Source organism: Aspergillus neoniger, assembly GCF_003184625.1.
Source record: "Aspergillus neoniger CBS 115656 unplaced genomic scaffold BO87scaffold_36, whole genome shotgun sequence".
Taxonomy (NCBI): domain Eukaryota; kingdom Fungi; phylum Ascomycota; class Eurotiomycetes; order Eurotiales; family Aspergillaceae; genus Aspergillus; species Aspergillus neoniger.
The window spans coordinates 15,237-27,352 of NW_020291164.1; the positions used below are offsets into that span (position 1 = coordinate 15,237).

At 48.4% G+C, this 12,116-nt stretch overlaps 4 protein-coding genes across 4 annotated transcripts; 2 read left to right on the plus strand and 2 right to left on the minus strand.

Annotated features, from left to right (window-relative positions):
• Window positions 1-57: 57 nt before the first annotated feature.
• BO87DRAFT_366800 (SWI5/SAE3 family protein) lies at window positions 58-941 on the plus strand. Its single transcript, XM_025621855.1, has 4 exons — window positions 58-139; window positions 261-355; window positions 413-498; window positions 567-941. Exons 2-4 carry the CDS (start codon window positions 272-274, stop codon window positions 724-726), a joined length of 330 nt encoding a protein of 109 aa, XP_025475950.1. The 5' UTR covers window positions 58-139; window positions 261-271; the 3' UTR covers window positions 727-941.
• Window positions 932-5,862, minus strand: mdr1 (ABC multidrug transporter Mdr1). Its single transcript, XM_025621856.1, has 3 exons — window positions 5,038-5,862; window positions 1,668-4,975; window positions 932-1,613 (listed from the first exon to the last, which is right to left on the minus strand). Exons 1-3 carry the CDS (start codon window positions 5,431-5,433, stop codon window positions 1,256-1,258), a joined length of 4,062 nt encoding a protein of 1,353 aa, XP_025475951.1. The 5' UTR covers window positions 5,434-5,862; the 3' UTR covers window positions 932-1,255.
• Window positions 5,863-9,165: 3,303 nt separating this feature from the next.
• Window positions 9,166-9,956, plus strand: BO87DRAFT_379752 (60S ribosomal protein eL39). Its single transcript, XM_025624134.1, has 3 exons — window positions 9,166-9,218; window positions 9,374-9,474; window positions 9,796-9,956. The coding sequence occupies exons 1-3, from the start codon at window positions 9,213-9,215 to the stop codon at window positions 9,842-9,844; spliced, it is 156 nt and encodes a 51-aa protein (XP_025475952.1). The 5' UTR covers window positions 9,166-9,212; the 3' UTR covers window positions 9,845-9,956.
• Window positions 9,957-10,613: 657 nt separating this feature from the next.
• skpA (SCF ubiquitin ligase subunit skpA) lies at window positions 10,614-12,072 on the minus strand. Its single transcript, XM_025624135.1, is given in 7 exon segments — window positions 10,614-10,915; window positions 10,988-11,157; window positions 11,220-11,387; window positions 11,451-11,536; window positions 11,627-11,757; window positions 11,773-11,778; window positions 11,862-12,072. The coding sequence occupies 5 exon segments, from the start codon at window positions 11,700-11,702 to the stop codon at window positions 10,909-10,911; spliced, it is 507 nt and encodes a 168-aa protein (XP_025475953.1). The 5' UTR covers window positions 11,703-11,757; window positions 11,773-11,778; window positions 11,862-12,072; the 3' UTR covers window positions 10,614-10,908.
• Window positions 12,073-12,116: the final 44 nt, after the last annotated feature.

The following is a 12,116-nucleotide window of genomic DNA, read 5'->3' on the forward strand; positions in this document are numbered from 1 at the left end:
ATACCAAACCCCGTGGTGAAAGATTTTCATCATCGCTTGACAGTGGATTCGAATTATCTGTGAAACTGCAGATCGGACGGCATAGAAGAGACGGGCCCCATCCAGGCCTACGTACTCACTCTACTTATATCTACAAAAAGTACGCTATTCTCTCCCCACACACCAGGCAGTCAAGGCAGCTAGCTCTCTGAATCATTGCCAAGGATATCCTGTTACATTGGTTATTCCCTCTAACATAACAGCCCGGTTTCAACTTATAGAGAAGACCATCATGCCACCACCCCAGCAAGCCACCTCCTCCACTACAACTCCAGCCAGTGACAACCAGACCCAGACCCAAAAAGACAAGAAGCTGGTAACTATATACCCTCCCCCCAACAAGTAGCAACATCCAATTAAAGAAAAAGCCTAGTCCACCCTCCGCACATCCATCGCCAGTCTACAATCCCAAATCACAGAAACAGAAACGCAAATAGAACAGACCAAGGCCAAATTGAAGTATGAAACCAAGCACATAACCAGTCCATCAATCAACCGGTAATCTCACTTATTGACACTAAGTCTAGAAACGACCCATCCACGACGGTCAAACGACACATTCGTCTTCTCCATGAGTACAATGAAATCAAAGATATCGCCCAGGGATTGATGGGTCTGATTGCAGATGCTCGTGGTGTACGGCAGGTGGACGTGCAGAGGGAGTATGGTTTGGATGATCGGGACTGACTTCGTTATGATGTTGATTGATGGGGTTAGCGATTGATGCAGGCGTCCAGGGTATTAGTTGTCGCTTCTTGCGGAGTTCAGGAACGGGTAAACAGGTTTGAGCATGGCTTTGTGGTTTGGCGTTTATGAATGGCGAGGGGTAATCTTCTTATGAATACAGACTTCTACATCAGTAGAATCGGGAGCCATCCTGAATATGTGACCAAAATAACTTGAAGCTGTCATGCAATGCTACTACTTTTATATGCGCCAGCTGATGACAAAATGGGAGTTGCCCTCAAAACTAAAGTACAGTCGTGAGATTTTCCATTCTAAGCAAGCTGAATGCCCGCCCACTCCAAGCCGATGAATGCAGCTTAAGAAGTAACAAGAAAATTGAGTGACCACCAGAGCCAACACCAAACATGGCTTTTGAGAAGAGATCATAACACATTACAGGATAAATAGAGATGAGAGATAATCGCAAGTATAAGGGGGGGTATAAGCAAAGCAAACAGACAGTAGAGATCTAAACAGGATGCAATAAATTTTAGTGGCCACCGTCCAGGCTCTGCAAATTAACCAGCTCGTAATAACGGCCTTTTATCCGGATCAATTCTTGGTGGGTTCCGCTTTCGACGATCTTCCCCTGGTCGAAAACATAGATGATATCGGCCTTCTGAATCGTACTCAGACGATGTGCGACGGCGATCGTGGTTCGGCCCTTAGCCGCAGCATCCAATGCAGCTTGGACAACCTTTTCGGACTCGGAATCGAGAGCAGAGGTGGCTTCATCCAGAAGAAGCACTCGGGGATCCCGGATCAAGGCGCGTGCGATCGCCACACGCTGCTTCTGACCTCCGGACAGCATGCCTCCTTTGCTACCAACAACGGTATTGAAACCCTCACTGGAATGGTTGTTAGTGCCAAATCCTTTCCGGACAATAAAGGGTGGAACTTACGGCAGGGACATGATAAAGTCATAAATGTTGGCATCCTTGCAAGCCTTCACAAGTTGCTCCTCCGTCACATCTTCGCGGACTCCCAACAAAATGTTCTCCTTGATAGTGCCTTGGTACAGGGTGGGTTCCTGACTGACGAGCGACAAGAAACTGCGGTATGAGTTCACATTGATCTGAGTGATATCCTTTCCATCAATAAGAACCTTGCCAGAAATGGCATCGTAGAAGCGCTCGAGGAGCGCAATTGTCGTACTCTTGCCACATCCACTAGGCCCGACGAGGGCAATGTATTGTCCAGGCTTGACGGTCAGGTTCAGGCCTCGCAGGACAGGCTGCTCGGCCCGGGTAGGGTACCGGAAGTGCACATTCTTGAACTCAATCTCTCCTTCCACAGATTCGAGCTGCTCGCCCTCTTCGGACCATGTGTCAATCTCTGGCTTCCGGTCAAACAGTCTCCGGAACTCAGCTGCAGCGTTCTTCGCCTTGCCCATGTCAGGAGAGAAGGAGAAAACAGTACCAGCGGACTGGGCGCCAAACAGGATTTCGGAGAAGCAGACGAAAAAGCGAAAGACTGAGTACTCGTGATGGCCGAGGAGAGTACCTCCATACCAGAAGCCGAGTGCAACACAGAAGAAAACAAGAGCTTGCGAGCATGCATAGAGGATAGAAGACTTCAGCACGGATATCAAACTCTTCCGGCCCTGGTCCTCCAGCTGAGAATGGTACATTGCCCAGACATCCTGCTCCCGAGTAAGGGATGCGACAGTGCGAATAGCAGATGTCGCCTCGCAAGCATAGCTTGCAGAACCCTCATAGGCAGTCTTGGATCGTTGTTGGAATCTTGCAAGCATGTAGAAACGGTAGAAACCACAACCCAGAAGGACAGGGACCACAGAGATACAAACCAGAGCCAGTTTCCATCCGATAGATAGAGAGATGATCATAGCTGCGCCGAGAGTAGTGCTGGTCATGAGAATAGTTCCCAAGGTCGCACCACTGACACCAGAAAGATGCTTAGTCTCCGTCGAAAGAAATGATGTGAGCGCACCAGTGCTGTTTTCCTCTCGGTCGAAGAAGGTGATATCCTGGCGAAGAATCGACCTGAAGGCCATGCTACGGGCGCGGCGAATCAGTCGCTCTGAGCAGACGGCAAATGCGGCACCATTGATGGAAAGATTGATGAACTGAGCAATTCCGACAACGAAGAACATCAGAGCCCAAAAAGCCCCATCATGACGGATTTTGGCGGCCTCGCTAGTAGGCAAGGAAAGTGTACTGATAGCTTTGGCGTAGAGCACAGCCTGAGTCGGCTGGCCACCACCGGAAAGGACGGCGAAGACCAAGCCAATGAGCATATACTTGAGCTCAGGGCGATTAAAAGAGGCGATGAATTTGACCAACGTCCAAAGGGAGTACTTCCGAGCCACCTCGGGCTCCCGCTTAGAAAGAATGGCGCTGGAGATGGACTTGTGCGTTCCACTGCGGTTCAGTCCGTTCCCGGCGAGGGACTTCTCATCCTCATCATCGAGAGAGCCAGACCCGCTGCTAGCAGACTTGATACGCGCAATTTCCTGTTTGGAGAAATCTTCCTCATCCACATCCTCGTCGGCAGCCAGGGCTTCCGCGTCCTTTTCCTCGTTGATACGCTGGGCCTCAACAAGACTGTGGTAGGTACCCTTACGGCTGACAAGCTCGTTGTGGTTTCCTTGCTCCACAATCTTGCCATTCACCATGACAACGATGTTGTGCGCCGTCTTGATAGTAGACAAGCGGTGGGCAATCACGATAGTGGTTCGACCTTCAGCAGCTCGGTCCAGTGCTGCTTGTACGACGCCCTCGGATTTCGTATCCAATGCAGACGTGGCTTCATCGAGGAGAAGAATCTTGGGATCGCTTACGATGGCACGCGCGATGGCAATACGCTGCTTCTGTCCACCGGAAAGCAAAAAGCCGCGCTGACCAACGTTGGTCTCATATCCTTCGGGAAGTGCCGTGATAAAATCATGCGCATTGGCCATTTTAGCCGCATTCTCAATCAGCTCTCGGATCTTCTCCTCGGATTCTTGCTCGAACTTGGTTCCAATGAGACCATAACGGATGTTGTGATAGATCGTAGTGCCGAAGAGAACAGGTTCTTGGCTGACCAGCGAGATTTGCTGACGCAACCAACGAAGGTTGAGAGTCGAGATATCATGGCCGTCCAACAGAACAGAGCCCCCTACGGGGAAGTAGAAGCGTTCAACGAGTCCGACAACGGTACTCTTTCCAGAGCCGGACGGGCCCACCAAGGCAGTCGTCTTTCCGGCAGGCATGCTAAGAGAAACACCATCCATGACAGTGACTTCTGGTCGCGAAGGGTAGATGTGCTTGATGTCACGGAACTCAATGTTGCCCTCGAAATGCTCAAGCTTCTCACCTTCTTCGGAATAAGGATCCAGGGGCGAGGGGCGGTCAATTGTACCGTAGATCTTGACAGCGGCGGCGACAGCGTTGGTGAATGCCTGAGCGTTAGGGCTGACGTTACCCAGACTGAACGAACCGATCAGGATAGCCATCAACACAGTCAGGACCTGGCCAACATTGACCTCACCGTCTGTGAGGAAGCGGGAACCCATCCAGAAGCCAAGGCCATAGTTGGAGAACATAATACCAAACATGCCACCAATCATGAAACCAAGGGTCACTTGGGTCTTGATACCCCACTTCTCAGCTTCAGCCAAATGAGTTTCATATTGCTTTGCGAGCTTGTCCTGAGTTCCGAAAGCAGTTGCATTGCGGATGGAGCTGATAACTTCCTCCGCTACAGTACCACCGGCACCGGCGCTCTGCAGAGCCTGCTTGCTGTTCTTGACAATAAACCGAGATCCACCTCCCATAAGCAGAACCAACGCCACAATGGTCGAAGTGCAAATCAGGGCCAGCTTCCAATATTTGATATAAGCGACAATAAAGGCAGTGACAAACGTGGCGATGGCGGTCAATGTCAGTCCAACCTTTTCCGAGACACCGTCTTGGATGAGGTTCGTGTCGGCCGTAATGCGCGTAGTCACTTCACCGGCACCCAGCTTATCGAAGTAACCCATGTTTTGTCTCAAGATCGACTCAAGGTAGTGTTCGCGAATCTTTTGGGTGACATGTTCACCAGTGTAGATGAAGCCGACAGTGGAGATGTATACGGTGACGAACTCTGCAATGCCGAGATAAACAAAATAGAGAACATTTTTCGTTAACTGGTGATAAAAGTCGTGGTACGTAATCTCATACAAGGCTATGCCTCGGAAAGCTGAGGCCAAGGAACCGAAGAGGATCTAGGTCGAAGTCAGTCTATGAACTGAATGGTTATTAACTGGCGTCATAGATAGGCACTCACTGTAAAAAGAGGCAGCGCAGCGCCTGCGACAATGGCACAGATTGCGCTCACGAACATAATCGCAAGGTCCATTCGGGAAGCATAGCGAAACAGACCAAAGAAGGCGACATTCACATCATCCGCGTCCAACTGCATCTTCAAGATCTGTTTCTCATGCTCGGGAAGATGCGCATACAGCGCATCTGAATCATCTGCTCGGGCTAGCTGATTGCCAGTAGATGGCTGAGACGCTGGGCCCTTTTCTCCTGCAGGAACCATTGTCGTACTGGTGATTGACGACTGGCCGCTTGACTTGCGCTGCTCTGCTGAGGACGGTCTTGCTCCGTCCATTGCAGTCAATTCCACGTCGTTCGGGGATGTCTCCGCCGAGACGTGCTCATTCTCTGGGTGAGACATTCCGTTCGAGGTGTCGAAACGAAAGCCTCACTCTCTGGTATATATGGAGGAGGGTGAAAGACGAGGACAAGAGATCGCTCTACTCCATGAGGTGGGACAGCTGATGGGGAAAGTTGAAGTTGCTTGAAGCAGGAGCTGGCCGATTGCCCCCAAAATAACAGACGCGAGGGAGAGAAGTACGCGCAGGGATGGGAGCAGGGAGGGGGAGGGGTGTTAGGAAGAGAGATAGGATGGCTGGTGCCCTGTTGTGAGATATTCCTCCACACGCGTGGCAGATAGGGATGGAATGATCAACTACAACTTATGTGGTGGAGGGCAAGTCAGACTGGATTGAAAGGGACCCAGGACAAGATGGGAATTAAAAATGTGGGAAAAAAGGGGAGGAGGCTCTAAATATTAATCATAATTAAAGAAGAATAGGCATCAGACTTGATTCTGGAACCCAAACTGGCCTTTCAACTTAACTAGAGACAAAAAAGGTATCTGCGTCAGCGACAAGTCCCCATCTTTGCCTTCCAATCTTCTTTTGCTTGATTGAATGGTGGATTACTTTTTTAGTGGCCGTCGCGTTTAGTTCCATTTGCTGGGTCGGAGCCCCGACTTCCCGAGGGCCATTTTATGCATCTCCCCCACCGGACCTCCACCTGCTGATATTCCCGAGATTTTATGTTGATGCTGTTCCAGATGCGGTAGACGGTGGTATTTACTATTTACAGTATCTACTAACCTATTAATAATATCTCCTTCTGGTAGATGATAGTAAGTCGTTGTTTGGTTGTCGCAGTTCACGAAAGACTGCTGCAATACTCAACAATAATCTCACAAAGTCTCTGCAGAAGGAAGCTTATCAGATGTCTAATTGGTACAATTTGCAGTACTCTGTTACACTGCAGGTCAATAATAACAAACGATAAAGTCCACCCATATATACTATCTCGTACATAAACTACGAAGATCTTACCTACGATCAGCACTCTATGAACCGGCCCTCGCTCGAATTTTCAAGAACACCAACAATAATTGTTACCTCATTGCATGGGCTACCGATTCTCCCAGGATAGCAAGTACCTTCGTAAACCAGGAGTCATAATAATTTATTCAGTTATTTAGGGGCGAAACTCACTTTTGAGTCACAACAGTCACACTCCAAAATTGAACCTTCAATGGATGATGGTGATGATGCTTCGGATCTGGTTCTAGAACCACAGCGCGTAACCTCCTCAATCTTCCCTGCTGAAGGAAGAGGCAAGAGCCCTACCAATCGTATTACGAATACGACGCCAGCTGTGTATGGCTGAAGGGCTCTAGTCTACTTAGTACTTACTACTACTAGTAGTAATTGGCGGGGGTCCGACACAACTCCGCCTGAAAAAAAAAAAAAAAATCGACTGAGAGTACGGAGAAGATTAGCTTTAATTTACCGAAGACCCGCATGGGCTTTTCTGGGTACCGAAGTGAAGGCAAAGTAGTCTACTCCGTCCCTTGTATGACTATCTAATATCTATACCTGCTAGGGCACGAGTTAGATAGATTCATGGCGGTAGGCTGATAGCATTGTAGGTAGCAACCTTGAGCTACAACTACGCAGGCTGGGGCTGCCATTCATGCTTCGACAGTTAAGCTAGTGGAATCTGAGACTTGAGAAGCCCCAATTTTTTTGAACTTTACTCCATACACATTGAAAATGGATGGACACTTGACATAAGGAAATCAGGGGCGGGTACCTTTTCCTGGTGCATTCCAACACTCCAATGAATATGTGATCTACATCAAAACATGCCGCACCAGATGCCTTTGTTTATTTTCGCCAACAGCAGGCATCTACTAGGTACGTATTCTTCATCATGATATAATCCCTGTGATGTTGTCCATCTTAGTGATGTTTCAGGTTCCACCGAACCAAGGGCCATGTGGGCGAAAGGATTGCAAGTTTGCGTGGATGTCATCGAAATGGCAGCCTAATTAGCAATATTGGTTTGGCTCGTGTGTGCCTGAGACAAAGGTTCTTGAAAGGATCTTTGTTGTATTCTGCATAGAAGTCGGCGAGTCGGGGTCTCCGAGCACCGCCGCCCGCTAGATACTTCTTACCGATCGCAGTCGATGCCAGATTAGGCATATCGACACCATAAACTAACCGGTCCTGGTCCTTTGTGCCTTCTTCCATTGGTCCATCTGAAATCCTTGAATAGCCCGTTACCATGGACATATCCACTGCTACATGCTGATAGTATCTTCGCTACCACGTCTACTTTTGACTCATCTCCCACTATGTCTAGCTTCGTGTTCGGCTTACGAGAATTGACCTGTTTGGGTCCCCGACATGATTTTATTGAATCCTGCAGCTGTACTCTGTACGAAGTTATCAGTTGTGTTCACCGCCTGTGATTTATTGTTTGGAATGTTAAATCTACAGTGTAATTTAGAACAGCACGTTGGATTCCCAATATCGGTCAAACTAGGTGATATAGCTCCTACTTATCTACTGTTTGCTATCTGATCAATAACCTGACGGGCTCGTTCTGGCCCGAATAGAAAAAGTTACTTTGTGGTAACGCCCTGACACCTAGCTACCCCAGCAACTGCTCAACTGTACATTGAACATTCCGAGCCTTTTGGATCCCTGAAGCGGCTCGGGACTTGCTAACCCCCGCCAAGTTCAAATACAGGGCCATGCACGCTATAATGTGCGGTAGATACCGTCTACGCTAGGCCGGAACATAGGCTTTCCGAACGAATCCCATGCATTCGTATATAATGTTGATAAGCTCATTTAATTGACTGGTCGACGGGAGGATGGGCGGCCGACGCCGATGTGAGGCAGCAAACAAGACGCTTTCATTAATAAGTCAACAGTTGTCTATGATGCGTCGAATCGCTAAGGCATAGGCTCCCATCTACAAAGTTTGTGGCTTGAAATATCCGGAGAATATCGGTATGACATCCGATCCATCAATGTTACTCCCAGTTGTCAAATCTTGTTTTCTACAGTATGATCCTGGCTCGTGAACTGAGCTCGTGACGCAACTTCCACACCTCATCAATGTAATGGACTCCCATGGTCCCGCGCTGTCTCGCCATCCAAGCGGGCTGTCTGCAATACAACAATGTATTATTCTACGAGTATTCTGTACTGGGGATGTAACTATGCAGGAGCGCATCTTCAGTAGCGTGAAAACTCGAAACCGGCTGGTTTTGTGCTCTTCATGTCTACTATCGACTGTCCAATTCTTCGAGGGGGTGTTACATTGTTATCGAGCAGCAAACGCGCGCTATCGCCCTCCCAAGCGCCGTGATATCCCCAGGGACATATCAAAGGGCAGACACATCACATTGTTCTTCAGGATGCTACGATAATGATCTTTACTGGAGCGCTTAGTATGTTGTAGCCACTGGGCGATATAACACGTGACTTGTAACTTCCCGTTTGGGGTTCAGTCACTCAGGGACAATACCACGATAAGTATTGCTCAAATACCATAGACATTGCAAACCTTCCCAGCTCAGCAATAGCTTATTAGATATATCACAATATCAAATCAGAAGCAAAATACAAACATCCTATCCTCGTTCAAATCAAATCTCCCCGACTGGAACCACCAAGAAACCAAAATGATGGGGTACCTTCCGCCTTAGGCATAAATCACATGACCCCACGGAAGCGAAACGCTAAGCCCTGCCCGCACAAAAAAACTACCACTACTGAACGGCTTGACAGACGGTCGACAACCTCATCATCGCCAGTCCATACACTCAGCTCGCCGTCGCGACAAGTCTTCAAGATGCCGGTTAGCAGCCCTCCCTGTCATTCGAATGACCGTGAACCACTCCATTTTGTGCTGGAAATAAAAAATATGATTACGGCTACACGGAAGAGGGAAAAGTGGTCGGGATGATGAAGTTGAACAGCAGGCTAACGATCAACTCTCTTCTTTCAATATAGAGCCACAAGAGTTTCCGCACCAAGCAGAAGCTTGCCAAAGCTCAGAGACAGAACCGTCCTATCCCCCAGTGGATTCGTCTCAGGACCGGTAACACCATCAGGTAAATAAGAAAACCGTCACCTGTTCCCAATTTGCACGCAACCCATACAACACATCCCGCGAAGTCCTCGATGAGTCCCAGCGAAGAAATACAATGAGCATGAGAAGGAGAGAAACGAATATGAACGAACGAGCAAACAAGAGGAGGAATATTCAAGATACGCCAGATGATTCGCCATCACACACCAAAACCCTCAATCAACTAGTCGACCGCTGGGAACAACATCAAAGGACACAGCACATCCCACATTCTACATCCTCTCACATAATCCTACCATGAACCAAAAAACTCCGAATACTAACATATCTCTTCCCAACCCAGATACAACGCCAAGCGTAGGCACTGGCGCAAGTCCCGTCTCGGAGTCTAAACTCGTCCTTTGGAGGAACCTTCCACACCAACCGACTTTTTCGATTCCGCCCCGAGAAATGTCTCTGTTCACCTGCTGCTACTTTCCCGGGGGAAAATGTTTCGTTCAGTTGCTGTGATACCGCTGCCAACAATGACAACAACTCTTGTGTGCCGCTACTGCTCGCGATGATACAAAAAATAAAAAGAAACAAAAAATCCACTTGCATCATTATAGATTATGTTGCCTGAAATCAAAACCCGCTTTTTGAGATGCCCGTTTGATTCTCTATTGTTTTCCTTTGCTCTACTCTTTCTTCCGCTCTAAAACCCGACAAGTTATTTTAAGCGCGAGGGGAAGGAAGAGTGCATAAGCGGGGAGGGAGTGATAATGCTTGCTTTTTTCTTCTTCTCTTTTGATGGAGGGGTTTCTCAACTGGTCTTGTGGTGGTGCAGTGGTGCTTCTGCAAGATGTGTGTACACGAGCTGAAAGGAACGACAAAAATCGAAAATTCATGATGGGTTAATGAGCAGTTTGAACGAAGATCTTTTTCCTATGTCTGTATATGGTATGGTTTGTGTCGCTGTAGTCTTGCCGCTTTGCGCGGATTCGAGGTCAAGTTCTTTGTAGGCTGTATGTCTATAGACATTACAGTAGTAGCAACCCGTCTTGCCTGCTACGTCACAACTAGTACCGGTACTGCTATGCAAGCTATTACTAGCAGAAGAAGATGATTACAGTTCTCTACCTCTGCACATGGAACATGGAACATAATAACTTTACAGCAAAGATATGCGCAATGGCGTTAACAGCATTATTTAACCATGTACTACTTTAGAGCTACATCTATCCCCTGCTCATAACGAACGAATGGCAAGGGCCAAAGGGAAAAGAGAGATTGAGAAAGCAACCCGCTGACGTTAAGAGAATTGAGTGAAAAAGTAAAAGACTAGTAACTCCATGAACTGCAACCTGAGACCCAACGAGACCCGAATTAAAACATCATGATGGCTCACCTTCCTCGGCTTGCTTGCAATCAACAAGCCGTCGGAGTCAGCATACTGATGTCATGGTTTAACGCAGATTTAGCGGCTATGGCGAGTATAATGTTAGCATCGCTCAGATGGTAAGATAGCGGGTGTTGGGTTTCCGTAAAAGACTTACTCCTCGGCCCACTCGTTCTCACGGCGGATCTGATCCTCCTCCTCGGGGGTGAAGTCGTTCTGGATGTTGAAGGTCTTGCGGATCTCTTCCGGAGACTTGCCCTTGATCATGTTTGCGACAGTCTTGCATCCGACATCCAGAAGACCCTTAATGTCGAGGTAGTTTGCAGCCTGTCGAGTTAAGCGCCAAGTTAGCAGGTGGGCTTTCCTAGAGAGTAGTTCGTAACACGTACCAGAATAATCTCGAACAACATCTCCTGGTCAACCTGGGTAAATTTCTGATCCCACTCGTCGATGTCGGTGGTCTTGCGGCGGGAGTCATCCTCCTCGCCAGTGCTAGGGGGGTCGTTCTTGTGGTGTCTGCACCATTCGATGACCTTCTTCAGAACAGCTTCGTTGACCTGTGTTTCGGTTGTGGTTAGCTATGGCCCCCAATGGTCCTTTTACTTTCACGGATAACTCACATTAGGGATCGGAATCTCCTCGTTGGCGTCACCCAGATCTTCCAGCATGTTCTTGATGAGGAGGGAGCGCTCGGCAACATCACGTTCTGTATTTTCACAAATGTTAGCATATCTGCTCTAATCGTAACACAGACGGCGAGCGCGTCTGCCGAGCTCGAACAACCGCGTGCACTTACCACACTCAATGTGCACGCCGTCGCCACTGATGAAGGTCAACATGGGACCGGAGTAAGGAGCAGGTGTGTCGGCCATTTTGTTGAGGTGTATTAGGAAGTGTCTAAAAGATTCGAGTTCTTTGGGTGAAGATGTCAGCTCTCAGCACTGGAGTGAGTTGTGTTGTTGTTGGGTCAAAGGCCAGCGACGACGTTAAAGATATGAGGGGTACCTGGGTGGGGGAAGACGTTTGCTTACTTTGCAAATCTAGCCGTGACAGCGGAATGTGAATGAGTTCAAGTGAGTTGGTTGTGAACAAGGGTAATGGGTGAACAAACAGAGATATAGAGAAATATAAATATCTCAACCAGCGGTGGGAAAGTGAGGAGGATGAGAAAGAGATACAAAGTTTCAAATCTGGGGGTTGAAAGGGAAGGAGGTTGCTTGGGAGAGTTCCGAGACCGATGAAAGCGAAGAGCGATGAATGGCCCGGCGTTGAGGCTGACGAGGGTC